Source organism: Protopterus annectens, chromosome 11.part0 (assembly GCF_019279795.1).
Source record: "Protopterus annectens isolate FY-2018-M chromosome 11.part0, PAN1.0, whole genome shotgun sequence".
In the NCBI taxonomy this organism is placed as follows: domain Eukaryota; kingdom Metazoa; phylum Chordata; order Ceratodontiformes; family Protopteridae; genus Protopterus; species Protopterus annectens.
Genome location: NC_056745.1, coordinates 1,255,779,516 through 1,255,796,385, shown reverse-complemented (window position 1 = coordinate 1,255,796,385; position 16,870 = coordinate 1,255,779,516). Strand labels below are relative to the sequence as shown.

The following is a 16,870-nucleotide window of genomic DNA, read 5'->3' as shown; positions in this document are numbered from 1 at the left end:
AGGACTAGTGGAAGGTTCCTCCTTCCACAAGGCGTTGTTGTCACTGTTTGACAGACATGGATTGGAACTGTTAGGGTTGCTTTGTGAACAATACCAACTTTTAATAGATGTTCTACTCAGAGAAATTGATGAACTGGACAATGGCATCAAAAATGACATTAATTATGGGAGATACCAGTTCGAATATGAGAGGTGCTTCTTGAACATCGATGAACACCTGAGTAGATTGAATCTAACAAAAAACAAAAAAATCACTAGAGACCTTAATGATTATAGACTTGGTAAAGCATACCCAAAACCACCTGTGTATACCAACAGTAAGGCCTTAATCACGGGGGACCCAGGGGCAAATATAGATGTCGCTGGTGTTCTGGAGGGAGAACAAAGGTATCAAAATGGGGACCAATGGGATGAAGACATGGAGCTCAACAGTCAAGATACTAGAGCTGAGACCAGAAGTCTATCAGTAAATAAAAGGAAAAATATTCCAGCATCTTGTGGAGAGCGTCTTGAATCCAACCAGTGAGTTTTTGGTTTCTTTTTCGTTCATCGGAGGTTAGTCTGGGACACTGCCAGAGTCAAAAAAAGACAAATTCTATGCTCTGACAATGGCCCACTCGGGAAAGCCAGATCCTGAAGTTCTGAAACCAGAGGTTGGATTGGAAGAGGAGATTGAGATACTGGAGTTGGAGCTCTCATGGATACTGCATGGGCCGGAGATGGCAAAATCCCCAACTGAATCTGGGCTTTGAGAAAACTCCACATCATCCTGTCCATGTCTGAGTGCGACAGGCAAGAGGATCTAGAAGAGGCTGAAGAGTGGGTTGACTTGACCGATTATAGGTTGGTCAGAGCGGACTGGGATGGAGAAGGAGATTTGCTCCAACGTGGAATATGACTCTTGGCCCTCCGATCCAAGTGCTTCTGACCCGAGGAGGGCTTGCCAGGAGATTTGGAACTTTGGATCTGTATAACATCTGTAGGATCCAAGGAGTCACTTGGACCTGAAGGCAAACGATCCAACAGCATTTGTGTTTTTGCAGAAGCCGACTCTGTCAGATCGGATCTGAAGAGGTGCTTGGATCAGTAGGATCTGAAGTCAAAGGATTGGACAACTTTTGGCACTTTTCAGCCACAGAAGACGTGGACCCCGGGGATGCAGAGGAGGAATGCTTCTTAAGCTCCTTAGTAGCAGGAGTTAGAACTCCAGAAGTCAGTAAGAGACTTCTCAAAATTAAGTTACTGCAATGATCTGCAAGGGTACGGGGATTGAAGGCTGCACTGATGTCACATTTGATCTCCAGATGCCCCAGCCCAAGACAGTACATGTAACCTCTTGTGAGCATCCAACTAGGGAATCTTATACTCACAAGAGGTACATCTTTTAAACCCCATAGGTTTGTCAGATATGCTGAAGCAGAAGGGTTAGCACACATGCACAAGCATAACCCAAAGAAATTGACACAAGTTATCTAGCTTTACCTAAGAAACCGCAAAAATACTGGAAACATGTTTCTTTTTTTTTTTAAACAGTTAGAGAAAAAGAGGGAGAAAGAGGAATTAACAGTTATAGGAGAAACATGGAGGGGGGAGGGGCATACAACCCTAACACCAGCGAAAACTTAACTAAAAAGGGAGGGGAGGAAGTCAACAAATAACCAGTAAGATATTAGATAAGAAAATTAAAGGAAGAGAATCACTGCAGAAAAATACACTAAAGAAATACAAAATACCACTTATCCTTAGCTGAGGCTGAAGAATCGCGTCTGAGCTGGAAGGTAGCAAACGAGATCTGAGGGGTTCAAGAAGGAGAACAGCATTATTGGAGAGGGAGGAGCTTGAGGCTTGGATTGTAAGTCTTGAGAAGTGGCTGAGTCCGATCCAAAGTTGCATCCATGGACAAAGTAGTGAGGCAAAATTAAAGTGATATCAGATTAAAGAGGTGAATAATTTTATAAGGGTGGGGAAAAGGCAAGAGTCAAGTGGGATAAGCTGATCCTCCCAATAAAACAAGGAGATTTAGGATTACCTGATTTGAAGGAATATTTTAGAGTTACACAGTTAAGGCTCTTATGCATAACACAAGCAGAAAGCTACAACTCAAAGTAGAAAGCAGGGATGATGTAGCAGAGGGATAATTCAAGAAATAAGTAAAGAATGAGAGTTTGGGTGCAGATCCTTAAGACGAATAACGGTTCTGCAGAACATTATATTCATAAAGCAGCAGAAAGTATACCAAGAACTAAGTCAACACAGGAATGGAGAAAGGAGATTCTGCAGATAGGGATGACTGCAATTAAAGATATTGAGCAGTGTTTCCAAAATTGTGGTCCGCGGACCCATGGTGATCCAAACGATACATTCTAGGGGTCCACGGATAAAGGAAAGTTGCTCGTTTCACTGTCAATTTATTAAAAAAAAAAAAAAAAAAAGACTTCCCTGTCTGCAGCTGAGCTGCTTAACTTCTGCATTAGTGGCTAAACAGTTGCTTGCCCTGAGTTTTTCGACAAGAGAACAAGGAACAACTTCCGTGTTTGCAGCTGACACTGAGCAGCTGCTCAGTTGCCCTGTATTTTTTGTCTGGCTGTTAGAACTTGGAGGGAAATTTAAACAACTGTTCTGTTCCCTCCAAGTAAGGTCCTGTATTTATGATGGCCGCTTCTAATAGAAGTTACTGCCGAGGTGATATGGAGAATCTTGTACTAAAGACCCTGCCCTGTAGGTATTTATTTTTTAATCAATGCCTAAATAAGAAGCAGTGCAGTTGGGAGCATAGCTGTCCACTGTCCAGCTTTTCGCAGAATATCCAGATTTTTGCCTCATTTGGTCCGTTTCTCATAATATTGCATTTTTTGGCAAATCCGTGGTAAATCGTTTTGGACTGAAGTCAGAAAATAATGGCAGACGTTTGTGCTTTAGACTTCATATCCTTCAGAACATTCGTCGCAATACAAAACTTGTTTTATCAACTTTCTAAGTTTGAAAGAGCAATATTTAAAATGTGTCCTAAGTTTTGACCCTCTGTCTCCCACCCCATTATGACAAGCTTTATCCAGATTTCTTGTGCTGAAGAGTTTGAGAGGTATGATGCGTGTATGTGTGTGTGTGTGTGTGTGTGTGTGTGTGTGTGTGTGTTTAAGAGGGAGGGAGGCAGACAGGTGTGTGTGTGTGTGTGTGTGTGTGTGTGTGTGTGTGTGTGTGTGTGTGTGTGTGTGTGTGTGTGTGTGTGTTTAAGAGGGAGGGAGATAGGTGTGTGTGTGTGTAAGAGGGAGGGAGGCAAATAGGTGCATATGTGTGTGTAAGAATGAGGGTGGCAGATAGGTGTGTGTGTATGTATAAGTAAGAGGGAGGAAGGCAGATAGGTGTGTGTGTGTGTGTGTGTGTGTAAGTAAGAGGGAGGGAGGCAGATAGGTAGGTAGGTGTGTGTGTATGTGTGTAAAAGGGTGGGAGGCAGATAGGTGTGCGTGTGTAAAGAGTGAGAGAGGCAGATAGGTGTGTGTGTGTGTAAGAGGGAAGCAGGTAGATGGGTATGTTTAAGAGGTAGGTAGCATACCCTTCAGCTGTCCAGGTTTTTGCAGAATGTCCAGATTTGTGCCTCATTGGGTCTGTTTCTCATAAAATGGTGTTTTTCTGGCAAACCCCTGCCAAATTATTTAGGACTGAAGTCAGAAAATAATGGCAGACATTTGAGCTTTAGACTTGATATCCTTCAGAAAATTTGTACTAATGCAAAACTACTTTCTAAGTTTGTAAAAGCAATATTTAAAATGTGTCCTTAGTTTTGACCCTCTGCCCCCCCCAATTATGACAGGTTTTGTCCTGATTTCTTGTGCTGAAGAGGTTGAGAGGTGTGTGTGTGTGTGTGTGTGTGTGTGTGTGTGTGTGTGTGTGTTTGTGTGTGCGCGGCGAGTGAAAGAAGTGTGTTTAAGAGGTAGGCAGCATACCCTTCAGCTGTCCAGGTTTTAGCAGAATGTCCTGAATGTTTGCCTACTAATTTTAGTCTGTTTCTCATAAAATTGTGTTTTTCTGGCAAATCCCTGGCATATCATTTAGGACTGAAGTCAGAAAATAATAGCAGAAATTTGAGCTTTACACTTCACATCTTTCAGAAAATTCGTACTAATGCAATCTTTGAGAGATATGTTTTGTGTGTGTACGTGTGTGTGTGCGTATAAGACATGGGTAGCATACTCCTCAACTGTCCAGATTTTTACAGAATGTCCAGATTTTTGCCCCATATGTTCCGTCTGTTCTATGCAACTGTTTTGTTTAGCTAGCTAGCAAATGGTATCATTACTGTGGTATAGAATTTTAAAGCAGTGTTAGTAGCACAGCAGGCAGCATAACTGTGTAGATGGATTGCTGATACTGTGTTGTATTTTCAGGGGGTGGGGTGCTGAAGTCCTGAATATGTCCTTTAGATGAAAGGTCTAGTAACAGACGTTTGCGTGGCCTAATTGGGCAGTTTTGTCATTACTGGATCATATGTTTTGTTTCATTGCTTACTGGAAAAATGTGCAAATTTATACCTTTAAAACACGCTCTACCAAGTGGTGCTGTATTATATAAAGAGATGCAACTTAATTATTGTATTGTAAAATTTAATTATACAATCACGAAGGTGAATCAAAGAACTTTTGCATGGTCCTAAAAATGTTTACAAGGGATCTATGCTTTCAAAACAGCCCAAAGGTAAACAATCAGACACTGGCCAGGTGCATTTTTTTAAGTGGGTTTCAATGTTGTTTCAGTGAATGTGAGTTTCAAAGACAGAGAAGTTTAAATGTTAAATCTGTTTTCAATGTGAGACTGTAATGCGTTGTTTAGCTTTAGCAAATGTCTATCAGTGTTTGTGCTATAAAATCTGAAATAAAAGTTTTAAATGAAATCCAAATATCTGTAATCATTATATTAGTAAAGCAGAAAACAATATGCACACTGAGAATTTTGAACAGTGTTTATGGCAACTGGGGGGTGGGGGTGGGGGGGTAGCCAAGTAACGGGACACTGAAATGGCTATGTGGGAGGGGGACTGATTGGGATGGTTGGGGAGGTTGATCAAAACGTAAAGTATGTGTACCGCCACCTATAGGGGTCTGCTAAAATATTTCCTTTATAAAAGGGGCCTCCAGCTTGCAAAGTTTCTGAACCACTGGTATAGAGAACAGGCAATAAGGGGCTGGAATTTACTACAGGAAGTTGGCAAAGGAACCAAGGTATTGGGTACAAATAATCTGACAGGGAAAGGTAACAGAATGGGAAGAGGTCAAAAAGACATTTGGATTGTAGGCTAGTGATTGCCTTCCCTATCAGGGATTGATATCATAGTACAGACAAAGAGAAATGGTTTAGAAAATCCTAAATGAAAGACTTGTACCGGTTGAGTTTTTAACTGAATCTAGAACAGAAGCTGCTGTTAAAAAGGGATAATTAGTAGGGTATATAAAACATTGCATAATAACTATAGGAATCCATCAGAAGAGGTCAGAACAGATTGGGAAGAGAGTTTAGATATGCAATTCACAAAGAAACAATGGGAGGCCATACACATGGCTCCCAAATATGTAACAAAATCTAGATTTAGAATTTTTTACCTGGAACTGTTTGCACAGATATTTTCATACCCCAACCAGATTCCAAATAATTTTTAATCAGGTAGCTGGCAAAAAGGTTGGAGGTGTAATGGGGACGAATGTGGAAATTGGAAACACGTTTCCCAGAGTGTAGTGAGTTGCCAGAAATTCCCTACAGAGTACTCTGCCAGGAATACTGGGTGAGCAAATTAGTGTAATTAAGGAAATTACTTTTTTGAGATGGGATACAGAATCTGAATTGCATAGACATAGTAAGGCCTTGTGAAGTTTAATTCTAATGGCTGCCAAAAAAAAAAACAATTACTACAAAATGGAAATCAAAATCTAAAACAACTGTACTTGAAGTAGTGAATATTGTATCAGAGAGAAACAGAATGTGCGATCTTTAGAAAAGGACAGAAGTAAATTACACAGAAAAAAATTAAAATTGTGGGAAAGTACAGTTGCATAAAATCTTACCATGACAGTAGATGTCTTTCACTGCTGCAGTATTCGTCATCTCTGGGATCTCCTGCTAAGGGTCTGACCAGTATACCAAAGCCTTTATTACTTAGGAGCATTGTACATCAGACATATGCTCCCCATACAAAAATAGGGCATAAAGGTGACGTACATATGCTCCAAACCCAAAACTGAAGTGGTCAAGGAGACCCAGGACCCCCTAGTCGAAAGGAGAACTTATACATTCAGAAAAAGGAAAGAAGGAAGAGAAAATGAAGAACCTCTTGGCCAGAAAGAAATTTCCACAAACGGAAAAGGAAGAAAAGAAAAGGGGGTAGGAGGGAGGGACTGAATACTGCAACAATGAAGAGAAGGTAATCTACTGTTACAGTAAGATTTTACATAACTCTACTATGTCCTTCCATATCACTATTCATCACCTCTGGGAAATTAGGAAAAGCTACTGTGAAGGTAGGGGGTGGAAGGCAATGAGAAGTCCTCCACAAACCCAAGAAGGAGAGCCTTGGCAAATCCTGCCCTGGTTCTGGAAATTACATCTAATTTGTAATGTTTAGTGAATGTGTGAACAGAAGTAGCAGGTTCAAGGATGGAGTTGGTGTCCAAACCCTTGAAGACCCTGAGGAAGCCACTGCCCTAGTAAAATGAGCCCAAACAGAAGCAGACAATTGTTTGCCATGAAAAGTCTAGCAAAAAGAAATGGCCTTGGAAATTCAGGAGGAAGATAGTTTACTTAGGAAATGCTAAACCCAATGCCCCAGTATGAAAAGTTGATCAGATTTACAAAAAGGCATTTGTTTTGTCTAAATAATGTCTGAGCTGTCTATGAAAGTCCAAGGTATAAAGAACCTTCTCACTAGCAGACTGTGCAGAAGGGAAAAAGGAAGGAAGCAGGATAGACTGATTAAGGAACAACTCATTAACCACCTTGTGCATATAAGAAGGATTCGTAAGCAGAGACACCCCAGTCTCTTATCAAAAATCAAAAATGGAGGGACCACCATCAAGGCCTGGAGTTCAGATACTCTTCTGGTGGAGGATAAAGCAACCAGTAAAGCAGTTTTCCAAGTGCAAGGTTGCAAAGCAGGAGCAGGCTTGAAAGGAGCCCGAGTCAGTTTTTCAAGGACAAACTTAAGATCACAGGGAGGAAGAATAGGCTTTCTTGGGGGTCTGATATAAAGGATGTCTTTTAGAAATTGCTTGACCTCAAATCTAGACACCAAAGGAGGATTCAGTGGCAGACAAGCAGAGACTGCTGACAAGTGAGCTTTAACTGAAAAATATGCCAAGGCAGAATGTAGCAGTTCACACATGTAGGAAAGACCCAAGGAGATCTGATGATGTTTAAGACACCAAACAAAAATCTCTTCCACTTAGACATATATGATTTTCTAGTATTGTGTTTCCTGGTCTCCTGCAGGACTCTTAAGCACATCTTTAGAAAACTGGTGTCAGAAAAAAAAATCAAAACCCTGTCAGCCAAAGTGTAACTTGAAGAGTGGACAAGTGAGGATGAAAGAGATTCTCTGTCCTCTGTGAGAAGGTCCATGTGTTGAGGTAACTTGTGATGACTGCTAGGTCTCGAGCTTCTCTGAGAGTCTGAGCTTGGAAAGCGGCTGACTCGAAGCCGAGGGATCGGCTCCGAACCCATTTGTAAGAACAAAACGGCGAGATAGTACAACTTCACATCTATGAGATTAAGCATACAGGATCTACTCTGACAAACTCATACTTGGTTAGGTCATGAGGAAGGTTTTCAAAGTCTGCCTGAAAAAAATTCCATAATGATTATCTGCATCACACAATATGCAAGGCTGATCAATGACTAATTACTGGAGTTTTGTGGAAGGGCCTCCCTTGTGAATTGGGGTCACAGTAGCCTGTGCCTTATCAGGTATGCACATCTAGTTTTTAATGCTGTTTTTAAAAAAGGTGTGTAAAGGTTACATTAGGCTAGTTATGATGGCACAAGATAGGTTTCCTGATATCTCATCTGGTCTCATGACAATAGTGCTTCTGACCTTACTGTAGGAAAAAATGACCATTTCAGATGTCATTTTGATGGGATCTTGTAGGTGGGAAGAGCGGCTGGGTTCCTTTGAGTAAAGAAATTTGCTTCGTATCTATATGCTACTATATTAGAAATATCAGCTGGCTCGGTTACAATGATACCATTTTGTTCTAGTATACTACATTCTTGTTTTTTCACCTGTATTTTTCGACTGTAGTAAGCAGACCTTATAAATGTCATCTCTCTTGATGCTTTATGTCAAAGGAAGTTTTTCCTCCTATAAATGTTCTACTGAATTCTTTTTGGATGCATTTGACCACAGCCTTGTCATGGTTTGGGCTTTTCTTCTAATTTAATAATTTGTCGACTGTGCAACTCTACATCACCCGCTTTAATAATTAGTTGATTTTATCATTCAGTACTACCTGTCTCCTAATGGAAGCAAATGTTTTTAAGTGCTGATTGTTTTTGAACAGGGACAGGAAACACAGATACTAAGTATAGCAATTATGGAGTTGGCAACCATTTAAGCTTGTATCTTTTCTGGGAATATTTCCAGAAATCTCTTGTTTCTTCTTTCATGCATTCTGTTACTAGTGGCTAGTTATAATGGGTCAGCAAACAGAAATAAAGTTCCAACATTTTATAAGGTCTTTATTTCTCCATGGCACACCTATACTTCTCTATCTCCACTTTTCTTGTAATATATTACACAACTGTTCGTCACGTTCACTTCTATTCCTGCTTTATCCTTAAAGTTTACTAAAATCTGCAACACTTCCTTCAGTCCACATGTATTAGTCACCACTAAAATTAAACTGTTCACTTAAACATCTTAAGGAGAACCGTCCCTTCCCTTAATTTCTACTCACTGCTGAACAGTCCTCTGAACATTATGTTTACACAGAGATGTCAAAAAATAAACTAATGGCCCCATATATCTTAAGCACATACACACACACACACACACACACACACACACACACACACACACACACACACACACACACACACACACACACACACAGCATTTCAAACATCGAAGAAAAAGAAAAGTTCTGAACATTTGTATAGGTCAGAATCCTCTGACTTTTGTTTGCAAATACAGTCATAACACTGATCAGACTGGACCACTTTTAGGTTCAGCCTAAAGGTAAAGAAACCTACAATAGAGAGTTTCATGACAAACAAAAATTGCACAGTGAAGTAGAAAAAAAGCAACAGTAGAAGTCCAATTATGAAACATATATTACAGGGAGTGGAAAATATAATTGGTTGACTCAATACAGCAATCATTGCTGTACTTAAGCAATGTTGGCATAGCCATTCTGAAGGAGTAGTCTGTCCCTTTTTCTGAAAGGATCCCTTATTTCTACTGCTGCCCACCTGTCATTACTTTTTTGTTCCCTGTTTGACAGAAGATGGCAGGGATTAATTTTGCTTTAAAAAAAAAAAAGGCAGAGGGTTTGTTAGATCTGTAATATGAGGCTTGAAAAAATCTTAACTCAGTGAATTAACATCCCTCTGTCAAACTGTTTCAGAATCTGAGTAGCAATCAAGCCAAGCAGAACCTCACTGTCTAATGTAGGGTTTAAAATCTCAGACTATACCTTATCATTTTGAATGTGTACCCAGGCATATCTTCTCAAAACAGTAACAGTGGCTGGAGAGGATATCTGCAGAATCCTGCATACTCTTCAAAGCATGCAGAGGCAGGTTAAAAATTGTAGTATTCAGACAGGACCTAACTTCTGAAGAAAGTGTGGCAGAACAATCTCACAAGCTGTCAACACCCGACAGAATAAACTGGAAGGAGGAAATTCTTTTATGAAATCTTTATAATACATTACCTTCTAGTCTGCAGGGGAAGGCTTGGTATTAATAAATGTTCTGCCTTTTTTGGAAACTGAAGGCTTAGAGTCCTAGTTATTGCAGGCAGCATTTAAAACATCCTCCCAGATCCGTATAATAGGAGAAATGGGTGTAACATGACGTAAATCCATGTGCAGCAAATCACAGTATCTCCTCAGTTTTGGGGGAACATCCATTTGTTCCCACAGAAATACATACTTTATCCTGGGACTAGTCTTAGAAATTTAAAACTCCTGTAATGGAGGTGGAGATGACAAATTTTCCTCTGAGTCAGAGAATACTGGGCTTGAGAATCACACAAAGAAAAAGCCCTGTGTCTATGTCAGAACATATTTTCCTCAGGAATATATTGACCTAGTTAGTCTTGTGGCATGGATTTCTGCTCTTCAGGGTAGAAAGCCTGTAATAACTTCCTGGAGAGAATAAGAAAATCCTTCTTATGAATGGACAAAATGTCTTTTGATGAGCAATGCCTAACTTTTTGTTTCTTTTTTTCTAGGGACATCTTACAAATAGATTGTGAGATGCCACATCACCTTGGGCAAGAGATCTTTTTTTCCCAGCCCCTCCAAGAACAACATCCTGGGAAAGCTACTAAACCCAAAGAAGATGGTTCTTCCATGCCAGGACTAGTCACTGGAACAGCTGCCGAGGACAAGAGGACGTGGCTAACCCCTAGTCTGTGGTAGTGGAAAGGACTACACCAGTGGAAAAAGGAGAAACCACTAAATGGTTTGATGAACAAATGGCCACTGCAGTCTCACTCACCAGCTTCTGAGGCACCAATTCCACACTGAAGGCAAGAGCTCCTATTCCATTTCTTTTTTTTTTTACTTTTAAGAACAGTGGGAGAAGAAACAGCAGGACCAATATAAGAATCCATGTTGTAGCAAATTAGGAATCCTGATTGCTGGTAAGCACCGATGTGAAGTTATCAGAAAAGTGTTCACAAGCAGCATACATGCATTTAGCTTCCCTACGCAGTCCCTCATAATTTATGGGAAAAAGCACAAACAGAACACAAAAACCCTGTCAGAACTCAAAGTTGCTTTCTGTCCGTGCACTTTCTTTGAAAGGAAAAAAAAGAGTAATTGTCCCAAATTTTATATGAGCACCAAATATAAAATACATTTCTAGCCCTGAAATACACTTCTTGATGCTTAAATACAACACCCTCAAGCAGTAAAATAATGAAGGTAAGTTGTCATGAAGTGTATACAGGTACCAAAACATTTAAACACCAGAGTATTTAACACTTCCCAATCTTTAAATCCTTACATTTCAATTAAAATGCCTCAAAAAATACCCCAGTATTCAATAATAAGCCCTGTACTAAAAAGAGCAGTTTCTGAAAAGAAACTTCAGATACTAATAAAATTGCCAGTATTCTTCAGAAAAAAATATCAAAAACATTTAAAAAGTCAGTAATTTCTGAGTGGAACAGTTCTCCTATAGGGATGTATATGCCAGACATGAAGTCTGTAGCCAATTGCTGCTTCTATGAAGCTTCAGAGCTGATTTCCCTTGAGGATAACTGCTGATTCCACTCCAAAAAGTTAATCAATTAGCAGGGCGTAGGTGTGGGAGCAAACCAGAGTTTTTTGCTGACTGGTTGTTTGCTGTATCCTGGGTAGGATACAACTCCAACAAAGAAAGGCTACTGCAAAAGTGAGAAAGATGAACATCTGCTCTTAACTTGTGTAAACTAATGTGTGTAAATTGTCAAGTGATACAACTCAGTACTTTAATGTAATGTCTAAAGTGCTTTTTTTGTATTCTTTTGATCTTTTCTCTCAAAGCCTTTACTCAGATACACAACCTGGTAAATAAAGCATAAATAAAATAATAAAACACAAGTATCTACTCTGCTTTGCTACACTGTGTCATTAAATGGCGGTTCTACTACAACTCAGCTATAAATATCCACCTTGTAACTTCTGCTCGAGCCTTTTATCCACATCTTGGTCTCTTCTTGGGTACAGTTCATCTGCACTCTCTATTTACTCATAGGTAATTATTAGGTATGCAGGCTAGAATACCACTGAGGAGACTAGTTAAGTGACTTGCTCAAAGTCATGCAGTAGGTGCATGAATGCCAACGGAATCGAACCCTGAACTACAGAAGCCAAATGACAGCCTATTGATGCTCATCTTCATCATCACTGAGGATGAGGTCTCATCCCACCCTCTCGCCACCTCTCACTCAGCTCAATAGCACCAGTACTGTTTCTAAAAGACATCTTTTTCCCTTGTCAAAGTCCCTCCAGTCTCCTGCTCCTTACATTTTTCATAACTATGTAATCTGACATTCTCAATCCCTGTAAATTATAATCACCTACTTCTTTCTCAGTGACCTCCCATTAAGACTAGCTCAGATCAGCTTAAAACTTTCCATCCTCTGACTACAAGGTTTTGCATTTGAAGTTTAACTGTCTCGCTAGCAATAAACAGGGCAATTTTCATACTGTACTGGCCACTCCCCCATCTTAACTATAAATAATACATTCACAGCTCAAAAACTTCCAGCAGGTTAACACGCTCAGTTACTTAAAAAAAAAACAAACAAAAAAAAAAACAGTGATATATGTAATAGCATACATGGGTGAAGAATGGAGGAGGGATGAAGACACTTTAGGATAATGATGAAGATAACTGTACATAAAATGGTAATGAAGTGCATGCCCTGTTGACAAAATCCTCAAATTAAAAAAAACAAACCTAAAAGCTATTTCACCCAGCTGCACAGCACTTCTGTTGTTACATCAGTAATATCAGTTTCATAGCATTTCTCACATTACACTGGAAATGTCACCCAGCTTCACAGTACTTTTGGTAATACACCAGCAACATCACCCAGCTTCACAGTACTTTTGGTAATATATGACCGACAACACCCAGCTTTACAGTACTTTTGGCAATATACGAGCGACAACACCCAGCTTTACTGTACTTTTTGTATTATGCCAATGACACCACTCATCTTTACAGTACTTTTGGTACTACACCAGTCATGCCACTTAGCTTTATAAGACTTCTACCATTATACCAAATGTGACACCTGGTTTCATACTGTGCTATTACACCAATGATGTCACACAGCTTCATAGCATTCCTGGTGTTATATCACTGATGTCACACAACTTCATAATAGTTGTGCTATTACACCAGTGATGTCACACAGCTTTGTAGCAGTTCTAGTGTTATACCAGTGATGTCATCCAGCTTCACAGCACACCTATGAATGTTCGGCAAAAGAATGTGTTTAGGTTTAACAGAGAATGAACTGCCCTGTGCTACGGTACAGATACTGAAAAGGCATAAAGCCCTTAATCTAAAATGGAGCCCTCTGTCTCTCCCTTTGTTCTACAACAGCCCACACAAGATGCAATCCAGAAAAAAATCATTTAAAGGACAACTGCACCCCAAAATGTTAAAACATATTACCCATCATGATCTTTACTGTAACATCTCTGCATGAAACTGCATGATTATTTTCTAATGCATTTTTATATACCAAAGAATGGCCTAATGTGGGCTGCCATGCAATAGGATTTTGATTTACAGGAAAGGTTTTCAGGTGATGAAGTAATTTTATGGGGACAGAGAGGGTACTATGGTGAGAGGAACACTTGCTGTAGTAAATCTGTTCACCAGCTTAGAATGCAAGTATTTGGATTGCCAACTTTTCTGACAGTCTTTCCTCTTGCAATTACTTGTTTTGATTTTGGCTAGTGCCCATTTCTTATGCACAGTAGTTTAAATCACACATATATGTTAGGTTTGAAATAATACCTTAAGTAGTACCTTTGTTCTTTAGACACAGTTGTAGCTGTAAGCCACACTTTCTAAATGAGGTGTGAAGCTGGTCAATCTGCGACTGATGACAAAAGCATAAAACGTCTGACTGCAGTCAGCACCTAGGTTTAAAATGTGTATAACTTTGTAGTCAGAGTCAGTTACTTTCCTAATTCATGTGCATTTTTTAGCTCCTTAGACATCTAAGACAGAGGCATTCTTCCCTACCTACATGATGTCACAAATGAATGGACAAATATCTGAAGGAAAATAATGAGAGATTTCATAAAAGCAAAATCACAGACTGGTCTCCTGAAAAGTCTCCGAACAGCTTAAGGTAGAAAAGAGCAGCAGCAACAGTACATAAATCATGCTTTCTTTGCATGTGGCTCCCTCAAGGTTGGATTAAAGGGAAGGAAAAGCCATGCACATATTGGGGGGGGGGGCATAAAACTCAAGTGGCACTGTCTCAACTTCAGTTTTTCTAGACTTCTTTGGACTTATGAATGTTTCTGATTTTAACTTTGCTCAGCTTCTGAAATTTAGATGACCTAGTCTTATTCCTACAGTTGAATGATTTTGTGTTATTTTCAGCAGCTGTTTTATTTTAGCTGTTTCAGCATTTTGGCCATTTTTGGCTGCTTTGTTACTTGGCAGGGGACTGTTTATTCAGAAAACAATTGCTGCTGTTTTTTTAAATGTTTGCCACCTATTTAGTTATTGTATTGACATTTATAGTAGCACTTGTGAGCAATTTTGTTGATAATTATTTGCAGATTTATTCTGCCATTCATGAATATTCATTTTTAGCAGAATGGCTTCATTTACATTTGTTATATTGTTCCCGAGTTTGAGATTTTTATTTATTGCGCAAATTCTTGTTGTGAGAACCATTGGTTAAAAGCACTATAATAAACACACTTGAACCAACTTTGTTCTCACAGATGGCTCCTTTAAAAAAAGTGTTCTCAGGTCATAGCAATGACTTTTTTCTATTTATTTTTGTCTCTGGGCCTGTTACGCATCAAGCCTTGCCCTTTTGATCTTGACCAGTTCCTCTGTACTGGGTATCCCCAGCACAGAGATGAGAGGTAACAGCAGGGGCCATCATAAATGCAGACATGATGTGGTTTTCACCCTCGCCAGCATGCCGGCAATGAGGACATTTCAAGTGAGGCCATAAGCCCTTGGGGGCAGACAGGCTCACATGCCCTTCCTATGTGTACTTGTATTTTCACCTATAAACTAATAAGGGCTACTCTCACTAGAATGTGATGACTAAGCCTTGTCTCTGGTCCTGTCTGTTTGTGCTACAAAAGCTTCCTACAGCACGGTGGCTATAAGCCTACTAAATCAAACTCTCCATCCCTCCAACATGGACAAGCTTACCTTGGCTGCTCACTCCCATCCTCCCCTGCCACACTCTTCCTGCACCCAAGTTACTATGAACTCATCTTGCCTAGGTTGTAATCAGGGCCTTATCTATGCCAGAGTCAAACACAGCAATGACACAATAAGCAAAACAAATATTAGCATGTATCTGTAACTTCAAAAAATTAAACTATAATGTATACTTATATATATATTATATATATATATATATATATATATATATATATATATATATATATATAGAGGTTTACTATGGGAAAGTCTAAGCAAACGCGGTTGAATCCACTGCGGATAAAGTCTGGAGGCCAAACGGCAATAGTGTTGAGCCCAACATTGTCGAAATACAAATCTCGCCCCCATCTCGACCCATGTTAAAGCCCGTTCTGAGGTTGAAGTTGAGACGTACTTCGACAATGTCGGAATTCGACATTGTCACTTTTACGGATGTGGGTTTATGATCCCATCATTCAACAGAGTCCACTTCAACTTTACCATAGTACACCTATATATATATATATATATATATATATATATATATATATATATATATACATATATATATATATATATGTATATAAATGTTTAAGTAGTCTTCATCTCCTTACGGCTAGGAATATATCACTGACTCCAGTTCACCATTTTTCCTCTGAAAATTAGTTTAAAATCATTTGATAATTCTTCATTTGTTTTCTGCTTCACCCTTTTTCTGTTACACAGTGGTATTCTAGCTATTACAAAGGACTAGTCATATTTTAACACACACACACAGCATTTCCAATATGAAGTAATTGGTAACTTACTGACAAGGATGATTTGAGAGAATGCCCACTTTCTTCTCTTATGTTGAATGATGCTGTTCTGGCCAAGCAACTGAGCTCTCTCCAAACGCCCTCCCACTTCAGAGTATGGTAGGTCTTCCATATTGGAAACTTGTGGGATAAAATGAAAACAGTTTCTAAATCAAACTTCTCAAAGAATTAAAAAAAAAATAATTTTCTTTTCAGTTTTTTAAAAAAGTGCCTTAATTTCTGCCTTGGATATACTACACCAAAGAAACACATTGTTTCCTGCCATGTCACCAGGATACTCAAACCTCTATATACAAACATGAACAATGACCATGTACTTTACATGCACTGCTGCTACCCAAACTACAAATCCATTTATGCAGCACTCATAAAAAAAATACTGGTAATTACACAGCAGACTTTTGCATTAAATATTTTCATCATATCGACACTTCTGTTTTAGAAACTATATCCATTCACTAAGTCAGAATATCAATATTCTAGAAACTCAGCATGCAACAGTGATGCAAACACTGTACTGCAAAATATGGAAAAAGATAAAATGGAGGGCAAACATGGGTCAGGGTTTTCTGATATTCTGTACTAGATAAGTTTGCTAAAAGTTGTGATAAGGGTTTACTGAAGTAGTACCTAATCACTGAATTCTGACGTTAGGTTAAAGGTGGTCAAATCAGGAGAACAAATGGAACAAGTTGGTGTTTGCATGGCTGACAGCATACTCATGAGCTTGATCAAATAAAATGTTTGTGAGAAAAAGACTGCCCCGGGAAGGTGGTTCAGAAATGTAAGAACTACAGATGATGTTATCGTAAATAAGTTAACTCTGGTGACTAAGTTAATGATATATACTATGCAGCAGGCTGGAAATGAAGAAGAGGATTTTAAGCTGATTTGCAAGTAATATGACACTATTATGTTTATGCAACAGAAAGATAAAA

The 16,870-nt window shown here is 39.2% G+C and overlaps 1 protein-coding gene across 1 annotated transcript in view; it reads right to left on the bottom strand.

Annotated features, from left to right (window-relative positions):
- SAMM50 (SAMM50 sorting and assembly machinery component) overlaps positions 1–16,870 on the bottom strand; it is a 1,314,985-nt gene that overhangs the window by 614,721 nt on the left and 683,394 nt on the right. Inside the window, exon 8 of the mRNA XM_044088615.1 lies at positions 15,924–16,052. Within this exon, the coding sequence (XP_043944550.1) occupies positions 15,924–16,052 (129 nt within the window). The remainder of the gene's footprint in view (positions 1–15,923; positions 16,053–16,870) is intronic.